General features: G+C 41.0%; 1 protein-coding gene across 1 annotated transcript in view; it reads right to left on the bottom strand.

The window, feature by feature from the left end:
* Positions 1-20,319, bottom strand: part of LOC126236611 (coiled-coil domain-containing protein 40) — a 425,031-nt gene that overhangs the window by 52,428 nt on the left and 352,284 nt on the right. Inside the window, exon 10 of the mRNA XM_049946047.1 lies at positions 2,512-2,720. Coding sequence (XP_049802004.1) covers positions 2,512-2,720 — 209 coding nt within the window. The remainder of the gene's footprint in view (positions 1-2,511; positions 2,721-20,319) is intronic.

The raw sequence follows: 20,319 nt of genomic DNA, 5'->3' as shown, positions 1-20,319 counted from the left end.
AGATTATATAATGGTAAGACAGAGATTTAGGAACCAGATTTTGAATTGTAAGACATTTCCAGGGGCGGATGAGGACTCTGACCACAATCTATTGGTTATGAAATGTAGATTAAAACTGAAGAAACTGCAAAAAGGTGGGAATTTAAGGAGATGGGACCTGGATAAACTGACTAAACCAGAGGCTGTACAGAGTTTCAGGGAGAGGATAAGGGAACAATTGACAGGAATGGGGGAAATAAATACAGTAGAAGAAGAATGGGTAGCTCTGAGGGATGAAGTAGTGAAGGCGGCAGAGGATCAAGTAGGTAAAACGACAAGGACTAGTAGAAATCCTTGGGTAACAGAAGACATATTGAATTTAATTGATGAAAGGAGAAAATAAAAAATGCAGTAAATGAAGCAGGCAAAAAGGAATACAAACGCCTCAAAAATGAGATTGACAGGAAGTGCAAAATGGCTAAGCAGGGATGGCTAGAGGACAAATGTAAGTATGTAGAGGCTTATCTCACGAGGGGTAAGATAGATACTGCCTACAGGAAAATTAAAGAGACGTTTGGAGAAAAGAGAGCCATTTGTATGAATATCAAAAGCTCAGATGGAAACCCAGTTCTAAGCAAAGAAGGGAAAGCAGAAAGGTGGAAGGAGTATATAGAGGGTGATGTACTTGAGGACAATATTATAGAAATTGAGGAGGAAGTGGATGAAGATGAAATGGATGAAGATGAAATGGGAGATATGATACTGCGTGAAGAGTTTGACAGAGCACTGAAAGACCTGAGTTGAAACAAGGCCCCAGGAGTAGACAACATTCCAGTGGAACGACTGACAGCCTTGGGAGAGCCAGTCCTGACAAAACTCTGCCACCTGGTGAGCAAGACGTATGAGACAGGTGAAATACCTTCAGACTTCAAGAAGAATATAATAATTCCAATCCCAAAGAAAGCAGGTGTTGACAGATGTGAAAATTACCGAACTATCAGTTTAATAAGTCACTGCTGCAAAATACTAACGCGAATTCTTTACAGACGAATGGAAAAACTGGTAGAAGCCGACCTTGGGGAAGATCAGTTTGGATTCCGCAGAAATGTTGGAACACGTGAGGCAATACTGACCCTACGACTTATCTTAGAAAATAGATTAAGGAAAGGCAAACCTACGTTCTAGCATTTGTAGACTTAGAGAAAGCTTTCGACAATGTTGACTGGAATACTCTCTTTCAAATTCTAAAGATGGCAGGGGTAAAATACAGGGAGCGAAAGGCTATTTACAATTTGTACAGAAACCAGATGGCAGTTATAAGAGTCGAGGGGCATGAAAGAGGAGCAGCGGTTGGGAAGGGAGTGAGACAGGGTTGTAGCCTCTCCCCGATGTTATTCAATCTGTATATTGAGCAAACAGTAAAGGAAACAAAAGAAAAATTTGGAGTAGGTATTAAAATCCATGGAGAAGAAATAAAAATGTTGAGGTTCGCCGATGACATTGTAATTCTGTCAGAGACAGCAAAGGACTTGGAAGAGCAGCTGAACGGAATGGACAGTGTCTTGAAAGGAGGATATAAGATGAATATCAACAAAAGCAAACTGACGATAATGGAATGTAGTCGAATTAAGTCTGGTGATGCCGAGGGAATTAGATTAGGAAATAAGACAATTAAAGTAGTAAAGGAGTTTTGCTATTTGGGGAGCAAAATAACTGATGATGGTCGAAGTAGAGAGGATATAAAATGTGGACTGGCAATGGCAAGGAAAGTGTTTCTGAAGAAGAGAAATTTGTTAACATCGAGTATAGATTTAAGTGTCAGGAAGTCGTTTCTGAAAGTATTTGTATGGAGTGTAGCCATGTATGGAAGTGAAACATGGACGATAAATAGGTTGGACAAGAAGAGAATAGAAGCTCTTGAAATGTGGTGCTACAGAAGAATGCTGAAGATTAGATGGGTAGATCACATAACTAATGAGGAGGTATTGAATAGAATTGGGGAGAAGAGGAGTTTGTGGCACAACTTGACAAGAAGAAGGGATCGGTTGGTAGGACATGTTCTGAGGCATGAAGGGATCACAAAATTAGCATTGGAGGGCAGCGTGGAGGGTAAAAATCATAGAGGGAGACCAAGAGATGAATACACTAAGCAGATTCAGAAGGATGTAGGTTGCAGTAGGTACTGGGAAATGAAGAAGCTTGCACAGGATAGAGTGGCATGGAGAGCTGTATCAAACCAGTCACAGGACTGAAGACAACAACAACATGTTCCACCAACTGCTGATGGAAAAAATCCGTCAATGTTTTTAATATTTTTCTGGTCAAATATGCAAAAAATATGTTACAAACAGGAAGATGATTCAAATCAGCAATGAGCAAATTTGCAGCTCAGTACGTTACTGATTAGGCTATATGTCTCAGCCACTGACATGGTCTTATTGTACAGTAAACTACAACTATGTATGTCAATAACACAATGTGATGTTATAAACTTTCTCTATAAGGAATCAATGTTATTTTCCTAATTCTGACCTTGAGGCTGTTGAGGTAGTCTGTCTGTGTTATAATATTGTGCTTGTCAAGAGCTTCTTTGTATTCTTTATGTTCGCACAATTTCTCATTCAGCTTGTCTAACTTATTTAGAAGATCTCTGATACAATGACAAACATCTCTTTCTTTTTTGTTGTAATCATCCATTTCCTCTTCTATGGTCATGTTCTTCTGATCTAAAATTGACACCTCTGAAAAGAGATCATTTTGATTAGGAAGATGAATTTAAAAAATGAAAAATAAAGAAAGAAATATCTTACTATCAAGAAAGTTATCACTGTCCACAGGAGTGGCCAAGTTGGGAATAAGATCCTAAAATGTGCAGAAAAAACTTAAGTCAGCTCACTCTTTTTACTGGCTTATCTTCCCCTCAAAAACTAATTTCATTTATTCATTCATCCACTCACAAATGCCATTCATGATTCCCATGGTGTTAGCAACTAAGAAGGAGTTAACCTTCACCCTCCTTTCATTATGGAGGATGAGGGGGAAGGGTGAGGAATGAGGTTCACAAATCAAGCTCAAATTATGCCCCAGCAAACAGACAGATGTAGCAATCCAGTACAAACAAAGCCAGAACCGGAAGCAGATAATGTCTGACAAGTGTTCGTACAGCGACGTGAAATTTCAAAGCTATTCCACCACACATCTTTGGTCCCCTTGCAGCTGAAAATGCTGGATAGTTCTAAAATATTCCAATACCATTGTAACTCCAATTCATGCTGTTTTTCTTGTATTATAAGCCAATGTAAAAGAAACTGCTACAAATGTGAATATAGAAAATTCAAATGTGTTTGAATGTTACCTGCCAGAAATTGAAATGATATGTACAAATCTCATTCAAACTGTACAATTAATTACATAGTAAGTATTAGGTAAATACTATACAGTGGTAACATGAGTATATTTGCTGGTTAATAAACACAGTTTTGTCAATGGTTTTGATGTTCATTTAATAAGAAATTATGCTTTATTTTCTTCACCTCTCCCCTTTCCTGAAATTAATAAGCATGGCCCCTCCTCCAAATAGGTCATGCACTGTGTACACTATTAGTAAATCACATTACATAGGACTGCCTTCGGAGGTGTGGACCATGTCATATTACACAATATTGCTTAGAAGCACACAGAGAATAAGGAACATGGAATATACCACTGCAGCTCACTGAGTTTATATTGCATATATAGTAGTCTTGATATTTTGTCTTAAAAGAGTATAAAAATTATATTTATCTGCAACAACAAACAACAGCAAGTTTTTATAATATAGGACATTTCAAAAAGGACTTTACAACTTTGAAAATTCATATAAATTAATTCATAGTACCTACAGAGGTGTTGTAGTGTCAATTTGTAGGAAATACATCAAGTTTTGTCTTGTGTAGTTCGGTAGAGCCAATCCACACTGTAATGACTGCTAGCAGCAGTTGCATTAAAGAAGGCTGCCTTCACTTGACCCAAGCGTGCTAGCTGTGTGTTTAGGTTTGAAGAATCGAAGTCGTGACAACAGATGTAACGTGCAATAAGCCGTCTGGACCATGTATATTCTCAAATTTATGATCTTATCCTTCTTTCAATTTCATTTGAAATGTTTTAATCTACGACTGTATGGTAATATATACCGTGCTAACACAATTATAAAATTTTCTCTGACACCTATAAAATTAATTTATCTAAAAAAAATTCATACTGGAAAAATACATTTAAAATCTGATACTTAATACTAACCTCATTCAACAAACTAAAAATGCCTAGTTAAAAAGATAAATACAAAAAATAATTATTTTATAAAAATCTTGCAAAATTAAACCCCCATGATTAAAAAACAAATTTCATAAAAAATGTACTACAAAAAGATAAAATTTTGTTAATCTGAATATATATTTTACCATAATTGTTCTATTGTGCTGTTGAGTGAATTTCATTTTCTGTAAATTATTTTCAATTTAATGTTCTATGTTTCAATCTCAGTATGACTATATCTTTGCTGGTGTTAACTGTGTGCGAGTAGTGTTTTCTGGCGGGAAGGAAGGAAGGAGGTATGTAAAGTTTTTCTGTTGTGCTCAGTTACTGGACAAATTGTAAATTCGAGTTGCGTACAAATGGAATGTATTTCACTAAGTGAACATTGTAATTGATGGCAGCAAAGCATCTAGGACTATTAAATATGAAAATTACATACGAATCAGTTTGCCATCTATGTTATTCATGAAACCCATCAACCTATTAAGTTTCCAGACCTACAACAGAATCTGGGTTCCAGACAGAAGAAATTCAAGCAACGAATCAAAGGAGATCCTGTAAATAAAAAATAATAAAAAAGTAATTTTTTTTAAATTGCCACTAGACCCAGCCAATATTTTTTACTCCACGAACATTTATTACAATTAATAGTCATCTAACTGTGCATAACAAAGGAGGTCGTTAAACAGTTCAGCATAATTTCTGTACCAAGTATGCTAAAGATCCTCCTAGTAGGCCTACAATTTATGAGTGGCACAAATGTTTTGTAGAAACAGGTTTCTCAGTAAAACATCGGAAATCATCAGGTTGTCCAAGCACATCTGATTATATCGTTGAGCGAGTGAGACAACATTTTGTCAACAGCCCTAAGAAATCAACCCAGCATGTACCTCATGAACTGCAAATCCCACATATGACTGTTTGGTGTTTTCTGTGCATTAAACAAGAACAAAGCGTATGACCCCTTTCTTTACTATGAGAGAACTGTTGATGGACTAGTGTACCTGGATATGTTATGACAATTTTTGATACCCCAGATCGATGAGGATGACCAAGAACGAAATGTTTACTTCATGCAAGATGGTGCACCATCCCACTACCTGGCTGATGTTTGGCATTTTCTCAGTGACAGCTTTACAGGTCAATGGATTGGTTATGATGTGCCAATAGCATGGCCCTCATGTTCCCTAGACCTGACACCACTCGACCTTTTCTGGGAATTCATCAAGGATGTCACGTTTGTATGGGGTTGAATAAAAAGTAATACCTCCACCTTCACTGACTGGGTTTGGATGGGAATATTTTAATAAATCAAACACAGAAATAATCCTTAGAATGTGATCTTTAATTACCTATATTCACTTTTCCACATAATCACCAGCCAATTGGATACATTTCTGCCAATGATGAACAAGTTTTCTGAAGCCATCACAGAAGAAGTCAACACACTGTTTCTGCAACCACAGTCTCACAGTTGTAATGGTGTACCCATGTTTCATTTCCTGTCACAACTGAATGGAGAAAGGTTTCACCTTCATTCTTCTAACTCAACAGGAGTTCCTGGCAAATTTCAAGTCCGTCAGCTTTCATTTCAGGAATCAGCATCCAGGGTACCTACCCATTGTGCACAGATCTTCGGATAGCCAAGCAAAGAAATAATGTGGCCCACACATTCTTGTGAAATGCCGATTGTGCTTGCAATTTCTCTCTGAGTGATATGACGATGGTCCTCAATCAATCTGTCTGAAACTCGGTGGTTGCTTTCATAGGCCGTTCAACTCTTTGTCACGCAGGTCAGATGTTCCCACCTCAACATCTTTAAACTCACTCACCCAACGATGCACAGTACTCACATCAACACAATCACCATAAACTGCTTACATTCTTGGATGAATCTCCTTTGCGGTGACACCTTCTGCTGTCAAGAATTCAATGACTGCACATTGCTTAAATCGCATTGACTGACCGTCTGTGCATGGTTCCATACTGTACACTGTAAGAACACAACCATTCAATGCTAAGGCTTCCCGCCAGCTGGAGCTGTAGAGAAAAAGCTATGGAACAAGCCACTACTGCTGCACACCAATGCTGCCAACTGTTGAAGAGTTACGAATGTGGAGGCATTACTTTTCAGTCAACCCTCATATCTCCTGTGTCGGTTTCTCTACCTGAACTTAGAGCAAATATTTATCCCACCACTGAGCAAGTTATTCCTGCAATGCTACAGCAAGTTTGGAAAGAAACTGACTTCTGATGGGAAGTGTGCAGGATAACCAATGGAAGCCACACACAACATCTTTAGTTTAAGGTAAAGGTTTTCCTACAAAATAACACTAAACCCAGCTCTATATCTTCTTTTAATAAATATAACAGAGGGAAACATTCCACGTGGAAAAAATATATCTAAAAAGAAAGATGATGAGACTTACCAAACAAAAGCGCTGGCAGGTCGATAGACACACAAACAAACACAAATATACACACAAAATTCAAGCTTTCGCAACAGACTGTTGCCTCATCAGGAAAGAGGGAAGGAGAGGGAAAGACGAAAGGATGTGGGTTTTAAGGGAGAGGGTAAGGAGTCATTCCAATCCCGGGAGCGGAAAGACTTACCTTAGGGGGAAAAAAGGACAGGTATACACTCGCGCACACACACACACATATCCATCCACACATACAGACACAAGCAGACATATTTAAAATATGTCTGCCTGCGTCCGCACGTGTGGATGGATATGTGTGTGTGCGTGTGCGCGAGTGCACACCCGTCCCTTCCTCCCCCCAAGGCAAGTCCCTCCGCTCCCGGGACTGGAACGACTCCCCACCCTCTCCCCCAAAAAACCCACATCCCCTCGTCCCTCCCCCTCCCCCCCCTCCCCCCCGACGAGGCAACAGTCCGCCGCGAAAGCCTGAATTTTGTGTGCACACTTGTGCCCGTCCGTGTGTCCATCGACCCGCCAGCGCTCCCGTTTGGCAAGTCTCATCATCTTTATATATATATATATATATATATATATATATATATATATATATATATATATATATATATATATATATATATATATATATATATATAAGAAAGATGATGAGACTTACCAAACAAAAGCGCTGGCAGGTCGATAGACACACAAACAAACACAAACACACACACAAAATTCAAGCCTTCGCAACAAACCGCCGCCCCACCAGGAAAGAGGGAAGGAGAGGGAAAGACGAAAGGATGTGGGCTCTAAGGGAGAGGGCAAGGAGTCACTCCAATCCCGGGAGCGGAAAGACCCACCCTAGGGGGAAAAAAGGACAGGTACACACTCGCACACACACACACATCCATCCACACACACAGACACAAGCAGACATATTTAAAGACAAAGAGTTTGGGCAGAGATGTCAGTCGAGGTGGAAGAGTAGAGGCAAAGAAGTTGTTGAGAGACAGGTGAGGTATGAGTGGCGGCAACTTGAAATTAGCGGAGATTGAGGCCTGGCGGATAACGAGAAGAGAGGATATACTGAAGGGCAAGTTCCCATCTCCGGAGTTCGGATAGGTTGGTGTTGGTGGGAAGTATCCAGATAACCCGGACGGTGTAACACTGTGCCAAGATGTGCTGGCTGTGCACCAAGGCATGTTTAGCCACAGGGTGATCCTCATTACCAACAAACACTGTCTGCCTGTGTCCATTCATGCGAATGGACAGTTTGTTGCTGGTCATTCCCACATAGAATGCATCACAGTGTAGGCAGGTCAGTTGGTAAATCACGTGGGTGCTTTCACACGTGGCTCTGCCTTTGATCGTGTACACCTTCCGGGTTACAGGACTGGAGTAGGTGGTGGTGGGAGGGTGCATGGGACAGGTTTTGCACCGGGGGCGGTTACAAGGATAGGAGCCAGAGGGTAGGGAAGGTGGTTTGGGGATTTCATAGGGATGAACTAACAGGTTACGAAGGTTAGGTGGACGGCGGAAAGACACTCTTGGCGGAGTGGGGAGGATTTCATGAAGGATGGATCTCATTTCAGGGCAGGATTTGAGGAAGTCGTATCCCTGCTGGAGAGCCACATTCAGAGTCTGGTCCAGTCCCGGAAAGTATCCTGTCACAAGTGGGGCACTTTTGTGGTTCTTCTGTGGGGGATTCTGGGTTTGAGGGGATGAGGAAGTGGCTCTGGTTATTTGCTTCTGTACCAGGCCGGGAGGGTAGTTGCGGGATGAGAAAGCTGTTGTCAGGTTGTTGGTGTAATGTTTCAGGGATTCCGGACTGGAGCAGATTCGTTTGCCACGAAGACCTAGGCTGTAGGGAAGGGACCGTTTGATGTGGAATGGGTGGCAGCTGTCATAATGGAGGTACTGTTGCTTGTTGGTGGGTTTGATGTGGACGGACGTGTGAAGTTGGCCATTGGACAGGTGGAGGTCAACGTCAAGGAAAGTGGCATGGGATTTGGAGTAGGACCAGGTGAATCTGATGGAACCAAAGGAGTTGAGGTTGGAGAGGAAATTCTGGAGTTCTTCTTCACTGTGAGTCCAGATCATGAAGATGTCATCAATAAATCTGTACCAAACTTTGGGTTGGCAGACCTGGGTAACCAAGAAGGCTTCCTCTAAGCGACCCATGAATAGGTTGGCATACGAGGGGGCCATCCTGGTACCCATGGCTGTTCCCTTTAATTGTTGGTATGTCTGGCCTTCAAAAGTGAAGAAGTTGTGGGTCAGGATGAAGCTGGTTAAGGTAATGAGGAAAGAGGTTTTAGGTAGGGTGGCAGGTGATCGGCGTGAAAGGAAATGCTCCATCGCAGCGAGGCCCTGGACGTGCGGAATATTTGTGTATAAGGAAGTGGCATCAATGGTTACAAGGATGGTTTCCGGGGGTAACAGATTGGGTAAGGATTCCAGGCGTTCAAGGAAGTGGTTGGTGTCTTTGATGAAGGATGGGAGACTGCATGTAATGGGTTGGAGGTGTTGATCTACGTAGGCAGAGATACGTTCTGTGGGGGCTTGGTAACCAGCTACAATGGGGCGGCCGGGATGATTGGGTTTGTGGATTTTAGGAAGAAGGTAGAAGGTTGGGGTGCGGGGTGTCGGTGGGGTCAGGAGGTTGATGGAGTCAGGTGAAAGGTTTTGCAGGGGGCCTAAGGTTCTGAGGATTCCTTGAAGCTCCGCCTGGTTTCCCACCTCCGGAAAGGCAACTCACTCACCCTTCACAACCTTTCCAGCAAACCTCAACCACCTCTCATTGCACACAAACCCAGTCTCTCCCATCTACTCAATCTCCCACTTCCAGCTCCACTCCCTCCAAAACCTCAAAATTCCTTTCAACACAATCTGGAACCACAACACCCTAATTCAGTAGTTAACCTTTCCTCCAAGCCTCTCTCCCAATCCGAAACCTCTGTCCTATCCAAAGGCCTCACCTTCAGCCCCACTCCCAGATTCAACCAAACAGCCCTCGTCAAAGATTTACTGTCCTACACCCGTACTCTCTGCTGGAAATATCACTTTGCCACGAAGAAAAATGATCCTAATCCTACTCCTAATGATCCAACTCCCCAAGACACCATCCAAATTGAACCCTGCCTGGAACAGTTCCGTCCTCCGTCACAGCGGGACCCACCTCCTCTTCCTCAAAATCACCCTCTCCAAACCTTCCAGGAATTTCTGACTTCCAGCCTTGCATCTCAATCCTTCTTAAAAAACCTTAATCCTACACCCAACATCACCACTGCTGAAGCCCAGGCTATCCGTGATCTGAAGGCTGACCGATCCATCGTCATTCTTCCGGCGGACAAGGGTTCCACGACCGTGGTACTTGATCGTCGGGAGTATGTGGCTGAGGGACTGCGTCAGCTTTAAAATAACACATACAAAGTTTGCCAAGGTAACCCCATTCCCGATGTCCAGGCGGAGCTTCAAGGAATCCTCAGAACCTTAGGCCCCCTGCAAAACCTTTCACCTGACTCCATCAACCTCCTGACCCCACCGACACCCCGCACCCCAACCTTCTACCTTCTTCCTAAAATCCACAAACCCAATCATCCCGGCCGCCCCATTGTAGCTGGTTACCAAGCCCCCACAGAACGTATCTCTGCCTACGTAGATCAACACCTCCAACCCATTACATGCAGTCTCCCATCCTTCATCAAAGACACCAACCACTTCCTTGAACGCCTGGAATCCTTACCCAATCTGTTACCCCCGGAAACCATCCTTGTAACCATTGATGCCACTTCCTTATACACAAATATTCCGCACGTCCAGGGCCTCGCTGCGATGGAGCATTTCCTTTCACGCCGATCACCTGCCACCCTACCTAAAACCTCTTTCCTCATTACCTTAACCAGCTTCATCCTGACCCACAACTTCTTCACTTTTGAAGGCCGGACATACCAACAATTAAAGGGAACAGCCATGGGTACCAGGATGGCCCCCTCGTATGCCAACCTATTCATGGGTCGCTTAGAGGAAGCCTTCTTGGTTACCCAGGTCTGCCAACCCAAAGTTTGGTACAGATTTATTGATGACATCTTCATGATCTGGACTCACAGTGAAGAAGAACTCCAGAATTTCCTCTCCAACCTCAACTCCTTTGGTTCCATCAGATTCACCTGGTCCTACTCCAAATCCCATGCCACTTTCCTTGACGTTGACCTCCACCTGTCCAATGGCCAACTTCACACGTCCGTCCACATCAAACCCACCAACAAGCAACAGTACCTCCATTATGACAGCTGCCACCCATTCCACATCAAACGGTCCCTTCCCTACAGCCTAGGTCTTCGTGGCAAACGAATCTGCTCCAGTCCGGAATCCCTGAAACATTACACCAACAACCTGACAACAGCTTTCTCATCCCGCAACTACCCTCCCGGCCTGGTACAGAAGCAAATAACCAGAGCCACTTCCTCATCCCCTCAAACCCAGAATCCCCCACAGAAGAACCACAAAAGTGCCCCACTTGTGACAGGATACTTTCCGGGACTGGACCAGACTCTGAATGTGGCTCTCCAGCAGGGATACGACTTCCTCAAATCCTGCCCTGAAATGAGATCCATCCTTCATGAAATCCTCCCCACTCCGCCAAGAGTGTCTTTCCGCCGTCCACCTAACCTTCGTAACCTGTTAGTTCATCCCTATGAAATCCCCAAACCACCTTCCCTACCCTCTGGCTCCTATCCTTGTAACCGCCCCCGGTGCAAAACCTGTCCCATGCACCCTCCCACCACCACCTACTCCAGTCCTGTAACCCGGAAGGTGTACACGATCAAAGGCAGAGCCACGTGTGAAAGCACCCACGTGATTTACCAACTGACCTGCCTACACTGTGATGCATTCTATGTGGGAATGACCAGCAACAAACTGTCCGTTCGCATGAATGGACACAGGCAGACAGTGTTTGTTGGTAATGAGGATCACCCTGTGGCTAAACATGCCTTGGTGCACAGCCAGCACATCTTGGCACAGTGTTACACCGTCCGGGTTATCTGGATACTTCCCACCAACACCAACCTATCCGAACTCCGGAGATGGGAACTTGCCCTTCAGTATATCCTCTCTTCTCGTTATCCGCCAGGCCTCAATCTCCGCTAATTTCAAGTTGCCGCCACTCATACCTCACCTGTCTCTCAACAACTTCTTTGCCTCTACTCTTCCACCTCGACTGACATCTCTGCCCAAACTCTTTGTCTTTAAATATGTCTGCTTGTGTCTGTGTGTGTGGATGGATGTGTGTGTGTGTGCGAGTGTGTACCTGTCCTTTTTTCCCCCTAGGGTGGGTCTTTCCGCTCCCGGGATTGGAGTGACTCCTTGCCCTCTCCCTTAGAGCCCACATCCTTTCGTCTTTCCCTCTCCTTCCCTCTTTCCTGGTGGGGCGGCGGTTTGTTGCGAAGGCTTGAATTTTGTGTGTGTGTTTGTGTTTGTTTGTGTGTCTATCGACCTGCCAGCGCTTTTGTTTGGTAAGTCTCATCATCTTTCTTTATATATATATATATATATATATATATATATATATATATATATATATATATATATATATATATATATAAAGATGATGAGACTTGCCAAACGGGAGCGCTGGCGGGTCGATGGACACACGGACGGGCACAAGTGTGCACACAAAATTCAGGCTTTCGCGGCGGACTGTTGCCTCGTCGGGGGGGAGGGGGGGGAGGGGGAGGGACGAGGGGATGTGGGTTTTTTGGGGGAGAGGGTGGGGAGTCGTTCCAGTCCCGGGAGCGGAGGGACTTGCCTTGGGGGGAGGAAGGGACGGGTGTGCACTCGCGCACACGCACACACACATATCCATCCACACGTGCGGACGCAGGCAGACATATTTTAAATATGTCTGCTTGTGTCTGTATGTGTGGATGGATATGTGTGTGTGTGTGCGCGAGTGTATACCTGTCCTTTTTTCCCCCTAAGGTAAGTCTTTCCGCTCCCGGGATTGGAATGACTCCTTACCCTCTCCCTTAAAACCCACATCCTTTCGTCTTTCCCTCTCCTTCCCTCTTTCCTGATGAGGCAACAGTCTGTTGCGAAAGCTTGAATTTTGTGTGTATATTTGTGTTTGTTTGTGTGTCTATCGACCTGCCAGCGCTTTTGTTTGGTAAGTCTCATCATCTTTCTTTTTAGATATATCTTCTTTTAATAATTTATATGAATTTTTAAAATTTTTAAGTCCTTTTTGAAACACCCTATATAGCTTGCTGTCCTCACTATTTCACACACAGCCACCTTTGTTTATGAATTGTGCCTTATTATTATTGCTGATCTGCTCAGAAGGATAATTAAGGTAATTATTTCTAGATTATTTTATATATGCATATTCATGTCCAGAGAAAAGCTCCACCTCTTACATTACCCAGCCACTGTTTTATCTACCATTTCATACAAACTTTCGTTTAATTTTACTGATTTTAGAGACCACTATCAGCTGTCTATACTGGAAGAATGGAAACTTGTTGAATACAAATAATAGTATTAACTTGCATTTACATCTCTGAATCCAAGTGTCCTGTTGCATAATAGGAGTGCCTAATGGTCACTTCTTTATTTTTTTTTAAATTTTGGATTTCCAGTTTTCTGCTTGACATCAACCGGCAACTTTTTTGACTGCAAAATAAGCAGAACTGAGCTTTTTGATTAACTTTTCCACATGTTGGTGCCATCTCAGCTTATCGTCTACCTGGATGTTTAGGAACTTCACACATACTATATCATCCAGTGCAAATGCACTAATCTCTACATGTAAAAGCCATTTTTAGTTTTATGGAATTGAATAATATGAATTTTTGTAAGATTAAAAATTAAAAGTGTTTGCTGTGAATCAGTTCTAAACTTGTTCCATTATTCTCATGATAGGGTTTAGTAAGAATGTGTTTGTACCTTTTATCAATACACGACTGTAAGACAAGGAGACTACTGCTGTGAATTTTAAAATTTTCCCAGCAAATTGAATGTTCAAACAATTTTCAGGATTGCAGCCAATCGTTGTTTCTTTCATCACACATTATTGCGACTGGGCACCTGCCAGTCATCTTTAGGCGAGGCATCAACCACTGATGAAGGCTTGCTCTATTTCACCATATATAGCATGCTGCAAATATTCCACACATGCCTCAAAATGCAAGTCGACAGATGGGCCACACGGTGACAATGACTTCACTGGTGGAACCATGGAACTCAGTTGTTCTCTGCATTACCACTCACTGCGGCCATTGGCACACTCTGTTGTCTTTGATTAGAGCAAATCATGGAGATGATGGGGTTCCACACACTATCCAACTGGTAGCCACTATCATGGTTCATCAGATTTCCTGCCAGGCATATTTCCAAGAACTCATTAAAAACTGATCCTCAAAAAGAAGTTAATGTTGTCAGAATCATAGCTTTATCATAGTCAATTGAACTGCAATAGTGGACTTACTTGGTTTGCAAAAGGCAATTGCAATGTTGATATTCAGTGCAGCATTCTTTCACAGTGAGAGTGGTCTGACCTTTGTAAGTCATACCACAGTGGCAAGGTATTTTTTAATTCTGGCCTTCCGCAATAGCAAATCACCCTTCACTGATCCCAAACGATTTTCAATCTTAAATGGTGGATGGAAAATCACCTTCATGTGAAATTTACAGGGAATTCTTGCTATTCTAAACAAAATGTTGCCCACAAAAGGAAGAAAAGCTAAAAATTTTGCTGGTGTGTTCTCCTCTTTGTTCACTTCCTGATTCTTGGTTTCAACTGACAGTGCCCAGTTAATCTGCTGGGTGGAATATCCATTTTTTTCTGAACACTGTCTTTATGTGGGCATCAAGTTGCCATCACCTGTTGCAATCCTCCATGTGAATTTTCCATTGATGGAAACAGTGCTGGAAGTCATCCTCCATCTGCTCCTTGATGATGCACGACACTTTTTCTTTCACTGCTTCAACGGACTGAAATCTTGTCCCTTTTAATGAAGACTTGACCTTAGGGAACAGATAAAAGTCACATGGTGTTAGGTCAGGTGAACAAGGTGAATGATCTAACAGTGGGATGCCATGCTTCACCAGAAACCCCTTACCAGACAATATCATATGAGCCGGTGTATTGTCTTCATGCAGAACCCATGACTTGTTCTTCCACAATCCAGCTCATTTTTTTCTTATTTTCTTATGGAGTTGAGCAAGAACCTCAAGGTAGTAATGCTGATTAATAGGAACCCAGTTAAGATGCAAAACTCCATGAATATAGAAAAAAAAACTATCAATCATCGGTTTAAATACTGATTTGTTCATCTGAATTTTCTTTTCTGGATCATAAGTGAAAAACAACAATTTGTCACATATTGCCACTCTTTCCAAGAAATTAGGATCATTTTCAGTGGCATTCAAAGTGGCAATACAAACATTTTCATGAGCTTTTCTTTGTTCAACCAAGAGAATTTTCAGCACCAGTTTCACAAACACTTTTCTCATGTTAAATTGGTAATGTAAAATTTTCCTTACACATTCTTTGTCAATTCGTACACTTTCAACAACCAATCAAATACTCAACCAATGATCAGATCAAATCATATTACCCACTTTTTTGATATTTTCATCCATTTTTTATGCTGAAGGGCATCCCAGGTGTGAGTCATGTTCAATGTCTTTTTGGCTAACTTGAAAGTGCTTGAACCATTCAAAACCTTGCGTACATGATAAACAGTCTTTGCCATATATTTCTTTTACCGAAAGATAGGTTTAAGTAGCAGTTTTTCCAAGTTTCATGTAAATCTAACGAACATTGATACAGGAAGTGTGAGCAAAAAGTAACAGGAAGTTTTGTTTTTCTGAAAGAATCTATATTAATCCATCAACAACTTTCTTCCCTTCAAAGTAATCCCCCTCAGATGTAATATGCTTATGCCAGTGCTTTTTCCAATTGAACTCACTTTTCATTATGGTGTTCAGCTCCTTCAGTGATTCTGTTTCTACCTCACCAATGGTTATTATTTAATGGTTCTCTTCAGCCTCGAGAATATAAAGAAGTTGTCTGGTGACTGCGGTAGCTGAGAGAACATAATGGTTTTGAGTTTTGCCCAAAAATCATGAACAAGCTTTGAGGTATGAGTGGAAGCATTATCATCATGCAATTTCCACAAGTGGTTTTGCCACAATTCTGGTCATTTTCTTTGGATTGCTTCACACAAATGGTGCATAACTTCAAGATAGTATTCCTTATTGCCCATACAACCATAAGGCAGGAACTCATGATGTACAAATCCATAGTAATTGAAGAAAATAGTGTGATCAAACTTGTCATATTTTTTTCAGTCTTGGCTCGTCAGGCAGTTTCCACTGGGGCATTTGGGTATCAGTTTCGATGTCACATTCATGTAAACATGTTTTTCACCTTTTATAATCTTCTTTAGAAGTTCCAGATTGGTGTCACCATTCAGCAATTCCTTGTCAAAATTTACATGACATTATTTTTGACTGAAGTTCAACAATTTCAGAACAAACTTTGCTGCTACACATTTCACACCAAAAACATCCAAAAAATTGCTTGGTATGAGTCAAAGGATACACCAACACCATCAGCAACCTCTCAGATGGTGATTTGGTTATTTTCCAGAACCATTTTCTTTACCTCTTCCACATTGTCACTGGTAATTTGTGCTAGGGTGCCCAGGGAGGTCGTCGTCTTCAACATCTTTTTGACTCTCTTTGAAATGTTTATATGACTCATAAACTCTTATCTTACTGATAGCAGACTCACAAAATGCCACAGTTAGCATCAAATACGGAGCTGTACTTTATGCCATTTTTCAAACAAAATTTAATGCAAATTCTTTTAACCATCCTTTTCATAAGTAAAAATTCTCCAATCATACAAAAACGTGTTTTACCTTTTTGATTGTCAACAATAAACTAAAATATTCAAAACAGATAAAAATGAAAATATACATAAGGAACATATGTACCAACAAGATAAAAAATTTGAAAATCACATGTACAAAGCCACAAATTAAAGAAATTCCATTACTTATTGATCACACCTCATACTACAATTTAAAACAGTACTAAGTCAAAATTCAGATTTATGACTCTCTTCCATTTCTTTTAGTAGGAACTGCAATAAAGATCCTGATAAGACCATGTTCACACAACCGTGCCATCACAGGGAAGGTTGTTTCCATTCCTGTAATATACCAGCACATTTCCTACTAAAGGCCAAAAATGAAATATTTGGAATTTGAAGCAAAAGTGACAAGGATTGTAGCATTTCATTGATGATTCATGGTTCTTCACCAAAGAGACACCACCCAAGTACTGATAACAGGAAACCTACATTAATGATCATCAAGTACCACATTCCAGTAAATAGAGATTTGGAAACAGTGTGTGCTAACTTTTTTGCAAAGCTGTTTGGGTTTGTGTAGAGTCATCTAAATACAACTGCCAATTTGTTAAGGATGGTGATTTTGTATTAACAAGTAAGTTCTACTATAATAATAACAAAAATAATTGGTTTCGTATGTGTTTGCCTTATTAATGATTTTTATATGAATATTTAAAAATTATTGCATCAAAGCATATAAAGTCTAGCACATTATCCTTAAATTTGAGGAACAGAACTGCAAATTGATTTCATTTTTTCATGTTTCTAGAAACAAACCTCAAACACAATAACATCACATTTTACAATTTGCAAAAAAATTTTTAATATGCTCCAGTCACATTAATCTGACCACCATCTATGTTTGAAAGCAACCTGCAATAACCACTCACAGATGGCACATGGCAGCACTAGCAGTGGAAGATATATGAAATGTCCTGGGGGATGTGGAAAACAGTGCAGTCATTGTTGTATGTGGAAATGCAGCAATTTATCTGACGGAATAAAGCAATTTATCTGACATAATAAAGGACATGATCATTAGCTTTTGGGAGAAGAAAGGAAGCATTTCTGAAGTGGCCAAGTTCATGAACTGTTCATGTGCCACCGTGGTTAAAACATACTGTCCAGAACTGGTGACGAGGTAACTGTAGTGGACTACAGGCAATATATGACAAAGATGAATGATGGTTGTGGAGATGTATACTTGTGAACAGATGTGCAACTAATGAGCAGCTGAATTCCCAGATAAACAAAGGGGCTACCAGCAGTGTCTCTTCAACGACTGTTCAGTGATAGTGATATGACTGCTGCATATGGGCCTCTGCAACAGGTTCCCAGTTCATGCAGCCATGCTGCCTCCTGTTCACTAGAATTTGCTTGCCAATACCATGCTAAAAGTCCATTGAGTGGCAACTGTTGGCCTTTTCAGATGAATCACATTTTCTGCTCCATTGAACAGATGGCTGTTGGTGTGTACAGTGTGAAATGTCTGAAAGCAAATAAGGAGGGGACGTTACGGTCTGGGGAATATTTCTGTGGTATTTCTGGAAGTTCTCATCATTCTGAAAGGCACAGTTGATCAACAACCGTTTGCATCTATCGTTGAATACCATGTCCTCCCAGACCATGTCCATCCCTACACGCAGTTTGCTTTTCCTTGGTATGATTGCATCTACCAGCAGGACAAGCAATGTGTCCCACAGCTTGCACCATACTTTCATGGTTTGAAGATCACCAGGATGAGTTTACTCCACCAAACTCTCCAGATTTAAACCCAATCAAGAATTCGTAAGACCACCTTTTTCAGGCTGTTCATGCCATGGATTCTCAACAGAGAAACCTAGCAAAGCTGGGCAATGCCACACGAGTCATCATGGCTCCATATCCCTGTCAGTATCTTCCAGAATCTGACTCGCTTCCTGCACATCCTGCAGCAATGTGCACTGCAAAAGTTGGTTATTCAGACTTCAGACAGGTGGTCATATTAATGTGACTAGACAGGGTACATATATTTACCTATGCCTAATTTTGGGAATAGGTTCCGACATGAGTCTCTGTGTTTGGCACCACAAATAATTCTGACAGCTTTCCTCTCCAGCGTCAGTAACATGTTTAGATTATTTTGTGTTGTCACACCCCATGTTTCAACTGCAGATTTCAAATTAGATGAGAGTAATGAATGATATTTCATTTTTAGCACATACATATCTGTGCAATATTTGCTAATAATGTAATGGCAAATATGTTTTTACACACATTACATGCTAAGGAATCTATATCCATGTCCCAGTTGACGTTGTCCTGGATTATCATTCTCCAGAATTTTTCTGTGGATAAGTTCATAGCAAATAATATTTCCTGATGTTAAATTCCATTACTGCAGCCTTTGAAGCACAGACATTTAGGTGGCTTTCATTGAAATACAATCAAAAGCTTTTACAAGATCAATGAATACTCCAGTAACATACTCCTTGTTCTCTACGGCAGTTATTATTTTGTCTATTATCTGTGCTGCAGCTACTGAACCTAACTTGTTTCTCATCAAGCCACTCTGGTTTTGCAATATTAGATTCTGTAGACTCAGGAATACCATTAGTCTGATGTAAATAACTTTCTCAGTTACCTCAGAAAATGCAGGGAAGATTGAGATGCATCAATAGTTTTCAGTTTTAGATTTATCACCTTTCTTGTAAGTTGGGGTTATCTGTGCTATTTTAGATTATTTGGGAAACTACATAATGCAGTTACATAAATTACTGTTGTGGCCTTGACATCTGACACATTGTCTACAGACCTTTTTAATATGCTGATAGCGAACCCATCATATCGTGCTGATATTGAATTTTTTAGTGACTAAGCTATGTATTTTATCTCCTTGTTGTCAGTTGGGGCCAAGTATATGCATTGTTTAACTGGAATTCCATTATATCTATGCTGAAGATAGTTGAAGTGGTCATCAACACAAGAAAAGTACTCATTATAAACATTTGTGATCTGACAACACTCCCACTACAGTTGATTGTAAGGTCACTAGCAGCCTAGTCCTTCCAATCCCTAAAGCAAATTATAACTTTCCAAGCAGCTGTGCCAGTTTTACTTGAGTTTCTTAACATCATGGCTACATATTTACTTCTAGTTCCTAATAGTAGAGTTTTGTAATAATCATGATAGTTCCTAAATTCTGCCTTTAGTCTATGACTATTGCCAACTTTTAGCATTGTACATTGGAAAACTCTTTAAGTTTTTCTCTCACTGTTCTCACGTCATGATTTTTTTTTTTTTTTTGCATTGTTTTGCAGTCATTTATTGGAAAGTTAAATCTGGCCATGAGATATTGAAGCAATAATAAAAGCCTGATGCAAATTTACTGAAATTAGTTCAGTTGTTTCCATCCCATTGTAAACTTTTTAACATACAGCTGAGATTTTCAACACTGTCATCATGGGTGTTTCTTCATGTGACATAATTTTTTCTGTTCACTGCTGACATAATGATTTTAAGCTTCTTTCAGTAGATGACCACCATGATGGTCAGAAATGGCAAGCTTCATAACTGGTGTACTGAGGTTTGTTTTACCCTCTTTGCTGAAAGTACTTAAATCTATTACATTATAACTATTACCCCTCACAGCAGTGATTGTTACCCCACCATGTTTCTCTTTTCTGCTGAAGGCAGTGCAAAAGACTATGAAGAATGGCTGACATA

The sequence above is a fragment of the Schistocerca nitens genome, chromosome 2, assembly GCF_023898315.1.
Source record: "Schistocerca nitens isolate TAMUIC-IGC-003100 chromosome 2, iqSchNite1.1, whole genome shotgun sequence".
NCBI classification, from domain to species: domain Eukaryota; kingdom Metazoa; phylum Arthropoda; class Insecta; order Orthoptera; family Acrididae; genus Schistocerca; species Schistocerca nitens.
This window is presented reverse-complemented; position numbering and strand designations above follow the sequence as displayed.